This window comes from Zootoca vivipara, chromosome 1 (genome assembly GCF_965207765.1).
Source record: "Zootoca vivipara chromosome 1, rZooViv2.hap1.1, whole genome shotgun sequence".
Classification (NCBI taxonomy): domain Eukaryota; kingdom Metazoa; phylum Chordata; class Lepidosauria; order Squamata; family Lacertidae; genus Zootoca; species Zootoca vivipara.
Genome location: NC_142582.1, coordinates 42,450,884 through 42,472,084, shown reverse-complemented (window position 1 = coordinate 42,472,084; position 21,201 = coordinate 42,450,884). Strand labels below are relative to the sequence as shown.

The 21,201-nt window shown below is 39.1% G+C and overlaps 1 protein-coding gene across 1 annotated transcript in view; it reads right to left on the bottom strand.

Moving 5' to 3' along the window:
- Positions 1–1,141: 1,141 nt before the first annotated feature.
- The window catches only part of SNX4 (sorting nexin 4), a 29,092-nt gene continuing 9,032 nt past the window's right edge, over positions 1,142–21,201 (bottom strand). The window contains exons 5-14 of the mRNA XM_035129524.3: positions 19,573–19,620; positions 19,057–19,112; positions 14,982–15,054; positions 13,481–13,542; positions 10,533–10,598; positions 8,776–8,865; positions 8,250–8,349; positions 6,461–6,606; positions 3,284–3,398; positions 1,142–2,925 (exon numbers count right to left, since the gene is read on the bottom strand). Of these exons, the coding sequence (XP_034985415.1) occupies positions 2,878–2,925; positions 3,284–3,398; positions 6,461–6,606; positions 8,250–8,349; positions 8,776–8,865; positions 10,533–10,598; positions 13,481–13,542; positions 14,982–15,054; positions 19,057–19,112; positions 19,573–19,620 (804 nt within the window). The 3' untranslated portion in view covers positions 1,142–2,877. The remainder of the gene's footprint in view (positions 2,926–3,283; positions 3,399–6,460; positions 6,607–8,249; positions 8,350–8,775; positions 8,866–10,532; positions 10,599–13,480; positions 13,543–14,981; positions 15,055–19,056; positions 19,113–19,572; positions 19,621–21,201) is intronic.

The following is a 21,201-nucleotide window of genomic DNA, read 5'->3' as shown; positions in this document are numbered from 1 at the left end:
CTCTCTAAAACTAAGCTCAATACGAGTTAAGGTTTTCCAAATATGGCAGAGAAAGGTTCTATCAACTGCTATAGTATTTGCAGGTGAGGTAGGAATATGCTCCTATCCATATACTTGTAGAAACATTGTTGATGGCCTATGCACACAATTTTCCTTTTGCTGAGTAGTCAACATTTCAACAACACACTATTAGAACAATTTGAAACAGAAACAGACTTGTTTCACAGTACTGCAGAGTGAAATGAGAGCCTATACGGAATGCCAGTTTTTCTGAGACATGTTGGAAAGTCAATTTGCTCCAGAGTCTCAAGAAACCAAAGTGAGGCAAACCTTTAAAAATGCTAAAAACCTGCTTTACGAAAGCAGTCCATAAAATTTTTATGCCTTATGTGTTTCAGGTACAATTTGTCAGATGCAATACTTGTTTTGTGTTTTTGTCATATCAAAGTTCTCTCCTTTTACATAAAACTTCTGTTAACAAGGAACAAAGTGACTTTTGGGTCTGCTCCAATAAAAAAGTTAGTACCCCATACCCCAAGGCACTCTCTTCAGTGTCTTGGGAAAATTGGCAGAATCCTTCTTCCCTCCTCCGCTGCTTTGAGGGCAGTCCAAGAAGTACAATTCTTTGTTATAATAATATATTATATACAGGATCCCCAGCAATATGATGAAGCATCCTTGCTGAGGCTAAGTAGATCTAGGTTGGGTCAGTGTCTGGATGGAAGACTGAGAACAACATGCACTCTCAAATTATACAAAAACTAAAAATTGCAAACAATACTCTCCATGAAGTATTGGACAGATGAGATGTGGGGGTCTGCTGTTACTGAGAATGATCAGGAATGCAGGAGGGCAATGAGCTTATTAATGATAGCCCAATCCATCTTTTAGGTTACATCTGAAGCAGTGCATCAACCAGCATCCTCATCTAAAATAGGCCTGATGTACTAGTTTACTTTGAGCAAAAATGGATTTGAGGTTACTTTTTTTTTAGAGGGAGAAAGAGATGTATATCAGCAATGAAGAATTTGAGTCCCACATCAAATGAAAATGTACCTCTTAAAAAGTAAATGAAGCCCAATATAGGATACAACCATTTTAATAATTGGACAATTCAAAATAAGTGCAAAAATACAAAAAATAATAAAGTGTAGTTTTATTTAGCATTTGGCACAAAGCATACAAGAACCTTTTGATCCCTTCTCAGATTTAATACAATTAGCAAGAAAAAGGCATACTAATACATTTAAGTTATACAGCTTATGAAATAGAGGGGCGGGATAGGGGAAGGCACTAGGAAGATCAAGTGCATGGAAAATATTGACTTCAAGTGCCTAGTGGTATTAAATTAAGGCACGACTACTCTAGGAAGTTTACTAGAAAAATCTAACTTTGTAGCTGCTTATTGTTTTTTGGAATGTACAAGTTTTTACTCAGTTTTAGGACCCAGATTCTACAGTTCTTTGAAATGGAATGATTGGCAATAGATATATCCATCTTAAGGTGGCTCAATTTTCCACTTAAACAATGAAAATGAAACCATTCTTAAAATAAGTTGTTAACCTTTAAAACCACACATCAAGAATTACATCAATTTAGCTGAAAACATTTTACTCTGGAAACCTGATTTTATAACTGCAGCAAGAAACAAGATCTGATTTGGGGAAAATAAACATATTTAGTAGTTCTTTTTGGAATATGTAAACTAATACAGTGTTATCATCCAAAATAATTAAATGCATACTTGACAAATGAATACTATTAATCTCAGAAGCATTGCTACAAATTATGTCTGGCATGATTCCACATTTACTCAAGTGACATTTTAAAGACTCCTATGCAGAAGAGCAAATGTGCATTAGATCTTTCTTACAGCTGGGAATCAGTGTCTTGCATTTTAAGATTCAGAGAGAGAAGGAGCAACCTTGCTTTTGAACACGCTGTACCAGAGAGGACACCAAACAATTCATTCTATTCATTTCCCTTTCAAAAAAAAATCTGGACAAAATGAGTGCAGTAAACAAAACAGATGCATACACATATAAATGCAATTCACATTCATGTTGCTACAAGTGTAAGCAAAAGCAATTCAGATTAATAGTGTTCTTCCAGATGCGGTGGAACGGTGTTACTATTCAACAAGGGGAATAATTTTATGTTCGGCATAAGCTTAAAAAGACACATTGATGCAGAACCAAATAATTTTAACCTGATGGATGATGTTGAGTAAATTTAAAGCTGGTGTTAAGCATTTTTACTGAGGTCAGTAACACTGCTAATTGTATTCAGTGCTAATTGTTTAATCATGTGCTGGCAATTGGAGAAATTCTATAATAGATTTCTATTGGTTTTAAATTCAAGCACAGAAACTATATGGAGCATCCCCACTGTTTAAAAATTTGATATAAAGATTAAGCTTTAATGTATGTCTTATGTTACAGATGGTGCTTAAACTTTGAAAACATAATTTTGTGCCATGACAAAAAAATAATAATGGGAAAAACATGAGCACATCTTATAGCATTACAATTGTGAAACAGCAACATATGAAGAAGGGGCACCTGGAAATGATTTACATAGTGCAAAGATTGGTGGTTCAAGAGCCTAGTATGTTGAACAGTTTAGTTTATGTAATCATTGGAGCCAACTTGGATCCTCCTTATAGCCTTACCTCAAGAGAGAACTACAATGTTCAATTTGCTACTGCATGCAAAAGAAGCCACAAGGTGGCCATCAAGGAACAGAGACCAATTCTTTGTGCCCTACTTTCACAAATACACCAATTCCATGGTTTAATAATGTAGCAACTTAGTATCCATGTTCATGCACTTGTGCTTGTTATCTGGCAATTTGCCACGAAGGACTGAGTTCCATACATCACATCTTGCTGAAACATTCTTTTGCATTTGTCCAAACTTGAATTCCCTTCATAAGAAATAGGGGGGAAACAAAGAAAATGCTGGTTTTGAAGTGAGCTTTCAAGCTGACAGTTGGATAAAACCAACTAACCAAATCCATGCATCCATTTCCACTTAAAAATCCTGGGAATTTTACACATGATGGAGGAGCACAAATCTTACATTCATCATGTAATGAATGCTCTAAGCTTAAGCACAAAATAAATGTTCCTATCCCCAGAGCATAACAGTTTAGGGCTGTGGAAGCAGACTACTGAGTAATGCAGAGAGGAGTATCCTGAGGCTTCCCTTCCTGAGTGCAGAAACATGTATTAAATCTTCATACTGTGCTTCCCAAGTTTAAAACATTAGTCCAACAGACTTACCTTTTTGCACATGCTGATCTGCATTACAGCATAACTTATCAGGGCCTCTTTCAAGTCATGGTTCTTTTGCTCTTTGAAGCGTTCAATATCAGTCCAGGCACTTTTCATAAAGTCACTGCAATAAATGAAAAGCAAATTAGTGCAAAAAATGTCTGCATCATGTAAGCCCAAGCTATCAATCCTGTTATTTACTGGATGAACAATTGCCGCCATCCTACTCAATGTGAGAAGCAACTGTAACTGCTCATGAGAAGGAGACATATTCAAGAAAGATTGTGATTTTCAGGATTTTTTCAGGATTCCTTCTCTCATCTTTCCTCACTAATTGCAGTTGTGCATTTATCAATTTAATGTGTCATTAATTATCAATCCAGATTTTCCAATTAGCTGAACTGGGGTCAGTTTTATATACAGGACTAAATTTTTGGATTAAAATACTGGATTAAAATTTGGGGGCAACGTGATTACGTGTAATTAATGCATTTCCCCCCCTCATGCTTCTTTCACTGCTCGAGGCTCAGATGGAGATCGGGACAGCATGCTACTTGGAATTTTAACCTTTCACGGAAGTATTTTATTGCTGTGGATTCTGGAATGTGGAAACTCTTTCCTAAACAGCCTTGGGGATTAAAATACAACTTCGTGTCTAAATATACAAATATGGGTAAGGGGGTGGGGGGAGGAAGGAAATAAGCAAGGTGGTCTCTGGGAGTTCCCTCTTGTGTATTCTGCACTGTTTGTTCTTTGGGAAATTTTGAATAGTTTTACTGGCCAGCTGATGGGAGTTAACATTTTAAGTATTTTATTTCTAAACTGAAAACTTGGTGCCTTTTTCAGTGACCAGTTTGCATTTCCCAATCATTTTGACACAAAGTGTCAATGTCTCTTGACATTTTATGAACAGCCAAGTATGCATAACAGTCATTATCTATCTATAACCAATGACTGTTCGAACACTCAAAACTGTTCAATGGATCAAAATGTATCATCCAACCAAGATCCCAAAGCTTGGAGGCAAAACTTAATGGTTTAACTGTATCAGCTTTGCATTCTTGAATAGAAATGAATGGTAGACATTCATCCTATGCAAGAAAGAAAAGGGGCTGCAATAATACACTCCATTGAGGTGGAAACAAAACCTGTTCCCCTCTTCTACTTCTTATGGCCTGACAGATTTTCATTGTCAGACCTTTTTCCAGATGAACTGTGTCAAGGGCCTTGGAAGTCTACTGATCAGTTCAAAGGCCTACAAAGAGTCTGTTCCCACAGTGCGCAAACCTTTAAATGGCTATGAAAAGCCCACAAGCAGAACATGCACGCAATAGCACTCCCCGGCTCATGCTCCCTGACAACCAGGACTCTGAAGCACACTGCTTCTGATACTGGAAGTAATAAACAGCCATCATTTTAATCCCTTTTTAAACCATCCCAGTTGGTGCTCATCACTATATCTTGCAGTAGTGAATTCCAGTTTAATTATGTGCTATGTGAAAAACCTCATGTTGTTTGTCCTGAGCCTTCCACTATCCAGCTTCACTGAATGAGACCAGGTTCTAATATTGTGAGATGGAGAAACACTTCTCTCTATCCACTTTCTTCACACCATGCATAATTTTATACATTACACACACACACACACACATTATATATATATACTTTGCAACATTGCAAACTTTCCTTATAATAGATTGCTCCAGCTTTTCGATTACTTTAGTTGTCATTTTCTGCACCTTTGCCAGCCTTATGAGGCTCTCAGACACAACTTTCCATTCAGGGAAAGGGGTTGCAATCTGAACTGACAGTTCTGTGAAATGAACAGGGTGTGGGGGGATGGAAGAGGAGGCAACTTTTGTCAATTCTCCCTGCATCTTCTCTTCTGTTCTGAAGAGTTTTCCAATCCTCCACAGAAGATTTTCAGGGGCATAATAAGTTGCAGAGGGAGGGAAAAACTGATGAGAAGCACCCTCCCTTCTGTGATGAATATTCCGTGAGCATAAGCCTTCTCTCTGAATCCAACCCCAAACTATGTTCCCCACAGACCTGAACAGCATCTATTAATTTGCATGGCAAAAGTAAAATACAAACTTGCTCTTCATTAAATGGAATAGATTATTCAGGGTCATGTGTGTGCTGCAATTCTGTGGGAGAGCAGAACTCCAGCTTCCTGAGAATCTCAGCTTTCATTTTTAAAAGCAAAATTTGCTTGTGATTGCAAAGATATGTTTGGAAGTGTCTGGGAAACATCTGCTGAAGCTTTCAAAGCCAAAGGGACTGCTGAAGGAGGGGGCCTTCCGTGCCCTATACAGTTCCTTTGCTTTGCCTCATGCCTAACAAAGCCAGAATTATGCACAATAATAAAGATGGGGAGAATTCTGCTAAGAACTTGCTACCTATGCAAATATACAAAATTTACATAATTCATGCAGGTCACAGAGAAATCCACTATTCTTGGCATGAAGCCTGGTTTCCCTGGGTGCAGAATTTTTGTTTTTAAACCAAGATGTACAGATAACACTGAGCATATTGATCTTCTTAGCTGCAATCCTTACACAGGAAATCGTAAAAGCTGTTTTCCTCTGCAACAAATACACTGGTTTTGGAAATGTCAGCACTTATTTCCTAAGATTTTTGTTCCTAGCAAAAGATCATACTGTTTGTTCATGAGTAGCCTGCTGATACATCTAACCTTAATAGGAAGCTACCTATGCTTTCTATAAAATCTCAAAGGGATATTTTTAGTTAACCAAGTTTTCTCAGTGTGAAGAAGCATTATGTTTGTATTCAGTTCTGTGACTGAGAAGCCAGGCTGCTAAACCTGTTACTACCTTAATAGAACACACACAATAAACCATGAAACATGCTTTGAAAGTGTTCAGCTTTCTCTCACAAGCAATAGCTAAGAATGTGGTAGCCAACGAAAGTCATACTATTCAGTAGGGCTACTCTGACGAATACTGAATATGTTCTTTTTGCAAGTGAAAGATTTTGCAAAAACTCATAAACACCAGAAATATATAAAAGTTGTGTGACAGATCCCAGATAGCTTCTTCCCTCGTATTTAGCCATTTAACAGATAACCAAAGTTTCCAAAGATAGTCAGATGCTGGCAGCATACTGTCAGCTTGCACAAATATGACTTTCACATCTACATTTTCTTTAAACCTGATCAACAGTTACCGGCTTTCTAAATTCTTTGCTTTGAGCTGCTCCTCTCCATCACGTATCTGTTCTTCGAGCACTTTTATCTTTGCTTCTCTTTGTTCTGGTGTTTCCTGGCCAAACAGCTTGCTGGTCATTCCCTTCAAGGAGAATGTTCTTACAGTCTGAAAAGAGTAAACATGTATTCTAGGAAATTTGCTTTTCTAGAGGGGAAGGTGCCCAAATACATGGATAAGGAAAGCTTACATGGCACACAAAATTTCAAAATATTTAGCTGCATATAAAATGTATTCTATTTTTATCCCAGCTGTCTTTCAAAGAGCTCAATGACATATTTGGTTCTTCCTCACAGCCACCCTGTGAAGCAGTTTAGGCTGATTGCCCCCAAGGACACCTAGTGCTCTTCACAGCCAAGGGGGAATTAGACCCTCCCTCATCCAAGTCAGATACTCTTAACAATGACACCATGTTCGATCTCACACTGTCTAAAAGAGACAGACTGTTAAATTTAAACCTAAATCAAGATTTATTTATTTTTTTAACTATATATCTTTACTTAATGCAGCATGGTACAACTCAGACCAAGAATATGCTGCCAGTTTACACATTTCCATCTCTGGCCAACTGCCTGCTCCATTTCTGAGCAACTATAGTTGGACAAATTAGGCTATCTTGGCAAACTAACGTTAAGCAGAAAATAAAGATGAGAAGCAGGGAAAGAAAGAGAAGCATAGAGCAAGTCCCCAGTCCTCCAAATAATGGTTCAGAGGATTCTCTGAAATGAACCAATGAAGTGGCTCCAACTCTAAAAAAGCTGTTACTGAATTTTGATTATAAGTACTGTACTCCTCTTTCAGTAGTCCATGTTTATAACTGGATGTTTAGGTTACAAGGGAGTTAAGCTACTCCATTTGTTTAAGAAAGATTTAAGTAACCACATGCAAGATTTCAGTCTTAGTGTTTCATTTTTTTACACACTGCTCTATTCCTGGTAGGGTCAGGGAGTATCAGTATCAAACTTTATTTTGGTCACAGAGCAGCATATGATAAAACATACGGATAAATTGAACACATAAGGCTTAAAACAGGTAAGGGATAGAAACTAGTAATTAAAAGGAGGTTATATCATACATACTTATGCTTTACATTAAATATTTCCCATGGCTTATATCTTCCTTTCTATTCTTTCCTGACATGCATCCCTTCCATAACAGTTTTTTTAAAAAAATGCGATTAAATTCCAAACAAACAGCTTCCTGCCCTTTTGACTTACTCAAATGATCAACTCCATTCTCACCATCATCATATGCTGTTAGACAAATAGAGCTATCCATAATAGTACTCTGAATGCAGTACTGTGCATTCTCAAAATCTGGCCAATGAGATAAACTATGCTGATGTCAATACTACCCAAGTACACAGAACACTCCTGTTTATCCAGATTCACTGGGTGCCTCCCAGGCCACTGAACAAGGGAAGTTGTTCTATAATACTGTATTTTAAAATGTCTGAAAGTAAAAAGTTTCTCCCTCTCTCTTTCCTGCCTCCCTCTAAGTTCAAAAACTGCACTTATCGAGCAGCATGTAACACACCCTTGTGGTCAACACATACATTTTCCATACAGAAGTTTTGCATAAACAGCATAAATCGCTGTGAAATAAATTACTAAGATCTACAACTTGAGTAAGACCCTTCACAAGTCTCCTGTCAGCAAGCAATACATTAATGACATTTAGTGCAAGAACCTGGCTTTCTCCAATTCTAGATTTTGGAAAGGAAAGTGGGGAAAAAATGAAACCAGGCTTACTCCCGTCGCCAATTCCTCACATTGCTGCTTCTTTGATGTCAGATCCTGAGCAGCCATTTCCAATTCATACTGAAGAAGTTCATGCTTCCTGCAAACAGCCCTAAAAATAAATCAATAAAAGAGATTCATGTGCAACAGTTTAAATCAGATTTTAAATACACATCCTAACCAACATCTAGTCTGAATTTTAATAATCCCATCATCATTATTAATGCATTACTGATCCAATTAACATGCTAAGGAGAATTGTTCTCTCCATGTTGCTTTCAACTCACTTTTACAGCCATATGCACCTCTGTTACATCCCATACAACCACTTTTATGTGAGCGCCATTATTTCCCAATTACTAATGGATCAGGAGAAAAGGCTGAGAAAGCAACTTGTTCCAGAATTCCATGTATGCGCAAGCTTTTGAACTCACCTGCACAATAATCTTTTACATTTGTAAACTCTTTACAAATGTGCTCAACTGCAATGCTTTAAGCATAACTAGAATCATCATAGAAATTATGCTAATATGCTTACCGAAGAGCTTCTGCATAGAAGAGATATTCTTTCAACTGGTCTGCATAATGTTCTTCCTCTTCTAGTATATCATCAATTGAAGCTGCATACCTACCAAAAGAGAGCATAACAGATAAAAGAGCCCCTGAAACTTCATCAATGTTGTAAAATAATTATGTACTAGTCAAGAAACATATTTCTCACAACAACAAAATATATTGAAAGGGCACTTGTGAGAAATGCTCCTTAAAAGCCTTTAAAGCCTTCCAAGCCATTGCTACAATAAAATGATAAATCTTATTTTAGTAATATATTTCCTGCTAAAAAGAAAGCAGTTTTATTGCAAGGGAGGGGAACCCAATAAAATAGGTTAGAGTAGTTGATTGTCGTTCTTCAGTCAAACAGGCAGCTAAAAATATGAAATAAAACATATCAACTGAATTTTACAAGACAACTTTTACATTATGTTAGGTAGCCAGTAAGGCAGGGGAAGAATTTTGGTGCTCCCCTACTGACCAAATATTATTATACCAAAGAACTTTAAGAAATGTTGCAGTGCAGCCAGAAAGGGGATGGTGTTCTGCCAATTTGAAAAAGCTTTCCAGGATGCAAAGTGTTGAAGACACTTAAAAGAATACAGTACTCAGTGGGCCACTTCTTGAAACTATAATCCTTGAGATGGAGGATCAGCTAACTTTGATAGGCAGGCTCTGGCTTCCTGAGAGCCTCAGCTGTCACTCTTGGTATCCAGGCAGTACAGATGCCAAGACAGCCAGAGAGAAAAGCAGCCCGCAGTCCCCAACCCCTTCCATCACCATTATGGTCAAAGCCCCTGCTGACTGCTTAAGCAGAATTACACCATTTAAAATCCCACTGGCTTCAGAATGAGGGAGATTTAGCCTCAAGTTTTACCTTCCCATACTGATCAATGCAAAATAAACATGTTAATAACCTTGCCTAAATGATAATGTTGTTCATGATGATGATTGATGATTTTACATTAAGATCCCTAAGACCACCATAAGGTCCCAGGTGAGTTACACTATTGAAACACAATATTTAAATAGTTAAAAACAACCTTCAGTCACAAAAATAAGGTGGGTCCTAAAAATATATGTATACTTTGTGACAATATACACCTCAGATAGCAAAGGTCATCAGAAGCTGCCACAAAGCATGCTCTGTCACAGGTCTCCAGCCACTGAGGATGGAGGAACTACCAAGAGGGCACCCTCTGCCAATCTCATCACCCAAATCTGTAGGAAAAGAGACAGTCTTTCAGATACCTGGGGCCTGAGTCATGTAGGGCTTTAAACTGCAACATATTAGGATAACTGAAAATTCCTCAGATTTTAAATACTCTACAGAACCCCTTTAAAATTCAGGCAATATATAGATGTGACTTTTAAAAAACAAAGCTATAAAGTTATATAGTATCTATGGAATAGCTACTGCTGTCAAACAAATGGAGAACATCAGGTTTCATTCTACCAGTTTCTGGCATAGTAGCTTAAGGGAAACTCTGGAAGCGTTTCCAACTTCTATAGTTTCAAAATAATAATAAAAAGAAATCCTTTTTAAGTCACCAGGGATTCCTTGGGCTACTTAATGCAACAGATTCTGAAGCAGTCCAAAGCTAAAGCCAATGAAATACTGAGCAGCCTACAGTGCTATTTTTCAAAACACACCATCTTCTCAAAACTACATTTTCCTACACATGCACCCCTCCTTAATGTGTCCATCTGGATTCCATCAACTCTCAGATAGTCAATACTTACACATCCATGTGATGGCCAGCACTCTGCAGCCCATCCCCCATCTCCTTCTCTATTGCACTCCATTCACTAGAGGAAAAAAAAGAAAAGAAAAAAAACTTTAAATAAGAAACAACATAACACATGAAGGGTGAGAAAGTTAATAAGCTGCATCCTGTATGTAGTCTCTCCCCAGGTGGTATCTATATGGAGAAACCTCCAAGTTATACTTGGCTAAACTGCTGTACTTCCTCCGAGCAAGCAGTAGTTCTGAATGCAAAACTTGGAAGTCTATTATAAGATATGCTATCCTATCTCAAACACCACGTGTAAAATATGACTTTTAAAAACTCCCAGCAGTTTAAGGCCCCCAAAAGAAGCTTTGTTTGAACATTTAAAACTGGAAAGCATCACCACGTCATTTTACTACACTTAAAAACAAATGACTTCCCAAAAGTTGGAGGAGAAGCAGTCTTTCTCACCTTTATATTATCACTAAATTTCCTACTGAATAAAGCTTTAATTTTAAAAAGAAATATTTTCTCATCCAGAGTCTGAAACATACTTGGATGGAGTTTGATTGTGTCTATTTGTTATCACCAGATCCATAGAAGGATTTTAAAACAATGGTGGCACTTGCCTTTAAGTTCTACTAAATTAACACCTTTCACCTAATATAGTCTGTTATTTTTGGCAACATTATGTCTACTGTCCATGAGTTCCAGTAATATTTTCTTGACATCTTATATTATTTTGCTATGTCGTTTTATGTTAAAATTTCAGTAGCATTTTTAATAAGATTACTGAAAACCTACAGAAATCTTGCAAATAAACCAAGCACTCCAAAAACTAATATGCAGTTCATCTTGTGTTATTCTATCTAGCATAATTACAGGAGTACCACTGATACAGTTTAGAGTTCTAAAATCAGAGATGCACATCTGCAATCAATTAGCCTAGTGGATTAAATGTGCCAGCTGCAGAACACAAAAAGGAGAATCAGATTCTTTAATTTTCCAGTAAGATGGCCAAGTTAAGTTCACAATCAGGCATGCAAATCACAAAAGCTTATTGCTTCAGTCAGTTCTTGAAACAACTAAATATAGATCATCTTGGCAATTGTCATGATGGTGTTTGGTTTCTTACAGCACTAAAAAGTCACCTGTCATTTAAGTCACATGCAATATGATCAAAAGGTTCAGGCTCTCCAGTCATGTTTCATGATGTCACAATGTGGCTGGACTTTCTCCCAGGTTTTGCACAGAATAAGGTACAGGCAAAGTACTTCAAAGAGGATCTGCTAATAAGCTACCTCTTGCTTCCCTTTTCTTGATAGCTGGGAGGCAACAAAAGACACTCAAGTAGCAGTGTTGGCATTTCCAGACAGAGCTAAGAAGTGGTTCTTAGCCTTCTACAGTCATGAAACTTTTTCTTTTGATTCCTGAGACTTCAGCTCTAGCCCAGTCTGCAGTTTGTACCCTCAGTTTGGAAGTAGCAACATGTTTTGTTGAACTCGATTAAAAAGGTATTAGAGATGCTTTTCAGCAACATTTACTGACAAGAGCAAAACACAAGAGTTTCTAAAGACTAAATTGGATGTGATACTAAACACACTAGTGTTACACTACAAGCTTTTTAAGTGGTGTTAACAGTCACAGGGAGAAAACCTGATCAGAACTGAGACCACAACATGAACAATGCCCCCACCCCACCTTTGGCGAAGCTTCTATTAGCCCTGGAAGCTAAGCACCCACTAGTCACTTCCCTCCAACAGGTTTCATGTGATAAAGGAGCCTTCTGTGGTATGAAGATGCTTAGGATGCGAATCTCCCAACGACAGGAGCTCCATTCCCCGCCCCAACTTTTATACCAATACCAGCTGAAAAATTCACTGTCTCCTCTCACCACCTCTTGACTGTTTATCTACTGACTAGTGTATTTCAGCCCGTTCAATAACGGGTGCTAGAACATCCCGGGGTTCGGAGAAGCGCTTGTGCAGCGCTTCTCCGAACCCTGGGACCTGTCCTTGCTGTCGGCGGCAGGGGGACAGGAACAAAGGAGGAGAAAGCAGCCCTTTCTCCTCCTTCCTTCCTCTCCCCCCGCCGCCGACAGCCCTTTCTGTCGGCGGTGAGGGGAGAGGAACGAACGGAGAGAAAGCAGCCCTTTCTCTCTGTTCGTTCCTCTCCCCCCCCACCGCCGACAGAAAGCACAGATCCCGGGGTTGCCGGCTCTGTCGAGTGGGGGGAGGGGGAAGCAATCCGATCCTCTGCTTCTCCCTCCCCCCGCCTGACAGAGCCAAATGCTGGCTCTGTTGGGCCGGGGGAGGGAGAAGCCGAAGACCGATCGGATCTTCTGCTTCTCCCTCCCCCCTCCCGACAGAGCTGGCAACCCCGCAGCGGGGGCTTTTCGTCGTTTGCCTTCCCCCCAGGGGGAGGCAAACAGCGAAAACCCCCACCGCAGCATACTTTGGCTCCGGGACTGGCTTGGCGGTGGCGGGAAGAAGGGGAGGAATTCCTCCCCTTTTTCCTGCCGCCGCCAAGCCAGTCCCCCAGCCGAATTGCCCGCTGCAGCTTCGACTTCCTCGGCTACGGCAAGCAGGCAGACAGCTCCCCTGCTTGCCTTCACCGAGGAAGCGCTGTCCCATGCCGGCGGTGCGTGGCAAGGCGGCGGGGGGGGAGGAGCGCTTCTCTCCCCCGCCGCATCGCAGCGCACCTCCAGCATGAGACGGGGCTTCGGAGCGTCGGTTGTCGGTTGTCTCTGCCTCCAATCCCTGTGTCCCTGGGGCACATGCGCAGTAACCCAGGGACACACGGAATCTGGACGCAGAGACACAGGGACTTTATTATATAGGATTTCCTGCATTAAAAAGTTGTTCTATAGTTGTTTTTTATAGCTGATTTTGTCCAATATGAATTGGAGAGGTGGGAATAAAATATCAGTCAATCAAGGGGTAAATTGCTTTTATATCTTACCTGAAAACTCTTCCATAATTCCCATGGACTTTGTACACACCATAAAGCCGGTCTGCCACTCTCTAAAGCAAGCAAGCCGTGGTTAGTTTTTCCAGACATATTATTTAACCGAAGCGTTCTAGGAAAAGTGTGCCATATAAGATATTCACATTAACAAAGCTCCATTCCACTTTTGCCTTCTGGAATGCTAGCCTGAATTACATTAATAAAATACCAGGGGGCAAGAATTTTATTTTCTCTTTTTGGTCTCTACCCAAACAAGAAAATACTTATTTGATCTGCTTTCTCTTCATTGTTCCAATCTCATCATGACCCACCAAAATATATTCTTTTACATCGTGACTGCTTTATTTGATTTAAGAAACCATTAATAGAAAATCTTGTCAATTTTTCTTAAAAACTGAATTACAATGTTATCCAAATGGTCCATGGCCTCCAAATGTAAGGATATTAGGATGAGATATGATGGCATTTGCAAAATAGTTGCTGACTCTTCTGTAATGTATCAGGTGTGAGTTTTTTTGCCAGCCTTAATTGTAATTTTTGACACTATGCCCAGCACTGAAGTCTGGCTCACTTTCAAGACAAACTGAGCTTTCTGAAATAACAGAATTATATCAGCTACTTACTAGTCCCTAAAAAACAGCCTGAAGACAGAAACAGACATGGAGACTATGGGCAGAATCCAACCAAGTAGTACTGTTAGCACCCTTCCCAAATTTGCTCTGGAGGGTTGAGGGAAACCTAAAAACAGATTAAGGGGCATATCGGGACAGTGGGGGGGGGGGTTCTGTTGCACAGCCAGAAGTCCTTGTGCTAACAGAATTGCTTTATTAGTTACTGCCTTAAGTAGGTAAGCAATTTTATATTTAATTTTTCAAATCCATGATATCAGATCCTACACTTAAACCAATGGGTATTCTTACAGGACCAAACAATTCCTTACTTCACCCCCGAACACAAGGCAAAGGTTTATTCTGAAATCTTCTACCCAGCCCCACAACAATCTAAAGAGGAAAAATGGGCACATGAGCTCACAGCACAGTCTGATGTTCTTCTGGGAGGGATCAAATCAAATCAAAGAGGTTGACCTCTATTACAGCACAGTACAATGGATATGCGGGGTGGGGGGTGGGGAACCATAATACTTCTAACTGGGAAACACAAAAAGAAGTATTTGACTATCCACACCTCCCAAGGGGCGTCCCATTTTTGAGCACCTTTTTTAATTTGTGAAATTGTTCCAGGTTTTTTTTTTACCCCCTCACATCAGAGAACAACACTTAAAATTGTGATTGTTTTCCAACTTCTCGCTATTTCTTGAATTCCGGGACACAAAGCAAAGGCATGTTTTTTAGAGAAATAAATGGCCACTTCCAAAACCCAGCACTACAATCAAATCAACTGCACATCAACAAGCGATAGATGGATTCTTTTATTGTACTTTAACCAATATTGATAAATGTTACTCTCCATCAGAATCCAAGGAGGAAACACTTACAGCTCTGACTCTCAGAAGGTGTGATATGACAGACTGCAGCTCATCACTGTAATGTTTAAGTTCTGTAAATCTCCTGGGAATGCAAAAACGGATAGCAGATCATTAGCAATCAGGAACGCAAACTGCCATAAACTGTATGACAGCTTCAGAATACCGTGGTACCTCTAGTTACGAACTTAATTTGTTCCAGAGGTCCGTTCTTAACCTGAAACTGTTCTTAACTAGAGGCGTGCTTTCGCTAATGGAGCCTCTTGCTGCTGCTGCACCACCGACACACAATTTCCGTTCTCATCCTGGGGTAAAGTTCTCAACTTGAGGTAACTCTTCCAGGTTAGCGGAGTTTGTAACCTGAAGCACTTGTAACCTGAGGCATTTGTAACTCGAGGTATCACTGTAAAACAGTTTAAGGAAAAGTTTGACTTGTTTAAGTAGAATTATCTCTAGCTTCCTGAAGTAGCAGTCATCAGCTAAAGTAAGGATTTGGGAGAACACTTATTAATGCAAGGAAGAGTTGGTTGAACAAAACCAGGCCTTGGGTTTAACTAATAGCCTGTTCAGTATTCTATTCGGTCAGCTTGTAAAACAATTTATTTGGACAAAGAGATAGTGAAATGTAGAACCCTCATTTAGGCGCAATATTACATTTCAAGCACAAACCTCAGCAGTTTGAGACACAGACAGATGGAAAACAATACACTACAATGTGTGACTTAAGCTACCAGTGCAAAACAAGGACTGCACATTCACAACATGGTGAATTCTGTTAAAAAATACAGGAAAACAAAAATCAAGTTATCAACAGAAAAATTTGGCCCCTCTTAAACCCTTTTTCAGAAGTGTTTTTGGTACATTTCTGCAGATAATGACCACATTTAAAAAGGTGGGGGGGTCAGACCCTTCCCCAAGTAGTGCCGACTGTGGAATGCTTTTTGGAGGAAACACAGCTAATAAAAAAATGCTGAAAGCTTGGACAAGTTAGCTGATTTCAAAGTGCAACTGCATCTCAGCAAAATGAGTAATTTAAGGGTGCAGGCAGATGTAATAATTTAAGAGCAGTCAGAAGTAGTGTTACTGGAACACTCAAAAAAAGAAGTCTCAAAATATTTTTTTGCTAGCACACACTCATGAGCGCTTGCAGAGCTGGACGCAGAGTTCTTCAAAATTTATGCTCAGCTCAACATGGGCTTGTTTTGACTCTTGCTACTACTGATTTAACCCCTTCCCTCAACTTATTCAGCTATGGCAAGGAAGTGCATCTGTAAATACTGCCATGGCATGCTCCAACAGAATCCAAAGGTTTCAGGAACCACAGGAAATGTTATATATCACAGCAGTGCTTTCTTCAGCTGCACAACCTAAGATTTTATCCAACCTACCCTGCAATTAGGCTTGAAAAAAAGTATTCAACAGCAAACTTTTTTCAAAGCCAATTGCAGCAGGAGAGGGGAGAAGAGGAGACACAGAGGGTTAAGTGCGGAAGTCTCAGGGGCACATCCAACACAGAACAGCTGCTCCCTGTTCCAATCTAAAGCCGGAGGCCCCACTGCTATGGGAAAAGTTGGCAAAAATAAAGGATGAGAGGTAGGGCCCATCATCAGGAACATGGCAAGGCCCAAACTTTAGCAAAGGCATAGACTTTGTGACTTTGGGGTATGGGGTGGGGGAAGGAGGAGTGTGTGGTTGATGTCACAGGTGCTATCTAGTACCAGCTTTCAGCTACGTGCCCATGAAAGAACACTGTATGTTTGTAAAGAACTCAGGGAAAATACTGTGTAGCTAGCCCTACTGTTCTAAAACAATTCCACATCTGTCTCCACACTAAACAAATGATTCTCATTGCCTGAAAATAGCTACCATTACTGTTAACCACATGCAAGATTAATATATCAGAAAAATGAGAGAATTCTCCCCTCAGTTGGAGTTTGTTGATTTTGGGTTTTTGCCAGCATTTGAAATATAAGGGAAAGGACTAACTACAGTCCAATTTCCCATTCTTATAGCAACAGGGGACAAAGAGAACTGAAAAAGAGTAAGCAAGCATGGCTGAAATAAATGTAAAAGTGGTCTAGGGAATGGAAGGGAATTAGAGAGCATTGCCTTTATCAGCACATGGTTCAGCCAACAAAAGCAGAGACACTAATTTCATCATGCAAGATGTTGCCATGTTCTGCATTAGCTTTTTGGAAAATAGCTGCTGGAGTTGTAAAGGAAACTAACAAAAAGCTTTGAGCTTGGCAAATTTTGTTTTAAACTGTGAGTGACTGGAGGGAAAGAGAGGGATTATGATGTAAGAAAAGAGTTTAATTAATGCATCACTGAGATATTCTTTTCTTTCCATCAGCAGGCCACAACATTTTCATCATCCCTCTTAGTCATTGCTTAGGACAGGAAGAGCTCTGTGCTTAGTTCAAGAACAACTGCAATAGCTAATATTTTTAAATGCTTGTTAGCAAACAGTTTTGAATTATTAAATCAAAAAGACTCTAGCTGAAAATATTTTAGTTACGACAACATTTCATCTTTTTACCAGTCAAAATTCCCAAGCCCTTCTCCTCAAAGTCTACTTCCTCTGCAAAAGACATGGAAAGAAAGAGAGCCATAGCCAGTCACCAAACCTTAAAGCAGAAGGAAAAGTTCTATTTTGTATTTGTTGGTTGTTTTTGTGAGAGATCATTTTAACTAGTCATGAAGTCATTGGGAAACTGTGTTGCAGCATAAATGAGGGGCTCCCAAAATCAGTCATGAAAAAATATCAAATTTGTAAGAGCTTTACAGCAGCATCCTATACATGTATACTCAGAAGTCCAACGGAGTTGAATTGGGCTTATTCCCAGTAGGGATAGGACAAGGATGGGGAACCTGTGGCTCTCCAAATGCTGCTGTGACTCTAGCTTTCTATCAGCTCCAAACAGTATGGCCAATCATCAGCACACCACTTGCACTTACATATTTTTGCATGCTCTATACTCTATTCACAATAAAGCAAAAGTTGGGCTTCCAGCTGCATTATTACCACATTATTCCTTTCACCCCAGGGTTTTCCCCTTTACTGTGGGATTTATTAGTAGATATATTGTGGTCATCTCAATGACATATTATGACATTTAGAAAGCCTATCTGCAGGGCCGGCTATAAGGCAAGGCTGGTTGGCGCAGGGTGCCAGGGCACTGGGCCATCAGGGGAGCGCCGCACGGCTGTGCCCGCAGCAGCAGCGCTGGGAAATGGGGCGGGGGCGCCGAAGGTATCTATGAACCACGGCGCCAGATACGCTTAAGCCGGCCCTGCCTATCTGCTTACAATTATCATTGGGTGGAAATATGTCAAGGGAGGAAAAGGAGAGGTGCATGTGTAGGAAATTATTACTGGGATGCAGAAGCATTTTCTGTATGTAAACAAAATGAACAACAACACCCTTTTAAAGAGAGGGCAGAGAAGATGCCCAAGGGATTTGGGAAAGGGAATGAGGATCACCTTTCAAATTTACATTGGGTGCTCTTTGCAGATAGGGTCAATAAACCAAGAGTGAAGGGGGAGAGACACCTCCAGCCCAAGGAACGGCTGGCTGTGAGAGGTGAGGGACTCTGCATTGGCCAGCTGGTAATGGCTTTTCCCACCTGCCTTGTCCCACCCTCCAGTCATGGGGGTGTGCAGGGTGTGTGTATGAACTTAACAGTGCTTAGTTCATCTTTTGCTTGCTATTTTGTTAATGTTGTTAATTTTTTTAAATAGATTATAAATGCCATATTGATTTGTTAATCATATAATATGACTTTTGCTTTCATTGTGATGTTTAGCTTGTTTTAGTTGTTGCTTTGTTATAGACTACTATACTATTACTATACTAATGCTATTTTTAATTATTCTATATGATTTATCCTGTACTTGTGATGTTCTATTATATTCTATCATATTATTGTTATTTATTGTTTGTAAGCCACTTTGGGATTCATTTGAATGAAAAGCGGCATAGAAATGTAATAAACCAAATCAGAGTGAATACCAAATAAAAAGTATTTACACATTAACTATAATTCCCAATTGCAAAACAAACTAAAAACACACACAACACACTTACCTGTCTGGGTTTTTCACTCTGAATGTTGCATTAAGGGCTTTTAACCTAGAATCTGCCTAATGAAGAACACACAGACATTAATTTTATTCACTTAAATAAATTTAAAACACACATTTCAGAAGATTATCACCAGAATAAAATATAGTATCATGTGATAAAAAATGTACTAGAACCAGTTATTGCAACAATATTTCAAGTTACATTTGAGTATTGAGGCCTAGCTACTACGTCACAAAACTTTCATGAACAGAAATGGGATAGCTCAGTTGAGACTCTTAATCTCAGGGTCGTGGCCTTGAGCCCCACATTAGGCGAAAAAACCTGCATCGTGGTCCCTTCCATCGTGGTCCCTTCAACTCTACAATTCTATTCTTCAAATCTCTTTACAATATTATGCCATAACTTTCAGCTAAAAATTAATTTTGAATATTGCTCCCCTCACATTAAATTATGAAGCTGCAAATTAGGCTTACCCTTTGACAGAATGTCACAATTATAATAAAAGGAGATAATTACCTTTAGCTGAAATCCTGTTTCATTCACCGTCTCCTTCCATCCACCTTCCTAGAAATGGAATTTTCATTTCAACTTCAATTTCAATTTCATTTTTAAATGCATTATAAATGTGTGAGTGCTGCCTCTGTAACACCGCTGGTCCAACACAAAAAAGTGCTAGCATTTTACTGTATTGTGTTTTTAAGCTACAGTAAGCTGCCCTGAGTGGGCACTGGGACAACGGGATAGAAATGTTTATATAAATAAATGGGTATCTGCATATATAAAACAGCCTTGCAAATAAATCCACAAGAGTTACCAGCCCACAGAACTTTTCATTATTCCATCTGCTCATGCTTACCAATGTAAAGTAATTTGTTTAAAAAACCCACCTCTGCTCCAATTTACAATGATTTCCTCTCTGTCACCTGGAATCAATTCTACCCACTTCAAATGAGGAGGCAAATGGTTATTTACCAGTCTGGTATAAGAGCCAGGATATGTATTACTTGCTTCATTATTCTCATAAAACACATTCTAGCAATACCTGTTCAGAAATCTGAAGGTTCTCTGGTGGCTCCATGCAAAAAACATGAGTCATACTCAGGAAGAGAAGAGTTAATGGCCAGTTCTGATATTTTTATTTTAAAAGATTTATCAACTGCTCACATTCTAAAATATCACAGTAGTCTACAGAAAACTATTGCTCTATCCAGTTACTTCTGTGGCAGTTAATCTTTCCCACTTTACCCTTTTCCCAACAGCTAGAAAAGACCAACCACCAGAAAAATAACAGAGCAGGCTAGCAGCCCTCCTTTTTCAGTCATGACATCGAGACACTTCAGCTTTGCCTACAGGGCAAATGCAATAAATAATCCTGAAAATCTTCAACAGGCAGGACTGGACGGCTATTTATATGGATTTGATATACTACAGAACAAGATGAAAATGGGACGCTTCCATTACCCAAATTCAACTATCGAAAGCCTACAGTAGATTTTTCTTGTTACATTATCCTGCCCAATGCACTGCTGGCCATCAGGCAATGGCTTTTCCCACCTGCCTTGTCCCACCCGCCAACCCTAAGAGATGTTTCCAGACCATGACTTTAAGAACAGGAGGAGCAGCTAGGAAGAGAAACAAGGACTTACGGTATTTTTTAAAAACAACAACAATTTTATAAGTAATGTGTCTGTTTTTCAATTTGATCCTTTTAACATGGTTTTGTATGTGCTGTGGCTTTTTATGCAGTGTAACTTGCTGTTTTTAAATTGACTACAGTTTAGTAATTATTTATTGTAATTGTTAGGAGTGAATTTCTGTTTATTATTTGCTGGTATTTAATTTTATTGTGTACTATTACATTCTAATGGATTATTGAATATTACTTTATTCGATATAAGTTGTTTATTTTAAATTTATGTTTTCATTATGACTTTTTGTTATAAGATGTGTGATCTTTGTTGCATATTTTCTTCAGCTTGTAAACCGCTTTGTGTATAGCAGTATAGAAAGATGCTATACAAATTAAAAGTGAAATGAAACAAGTTTATCTCCTTTCCAAAAAGTCCAGGAAACTTTCAGAAGTAGCACTCCAGTATGTCCATGTAGTATTCACTTATGTACTGTTGCTAAAGGAGATATCTGCTT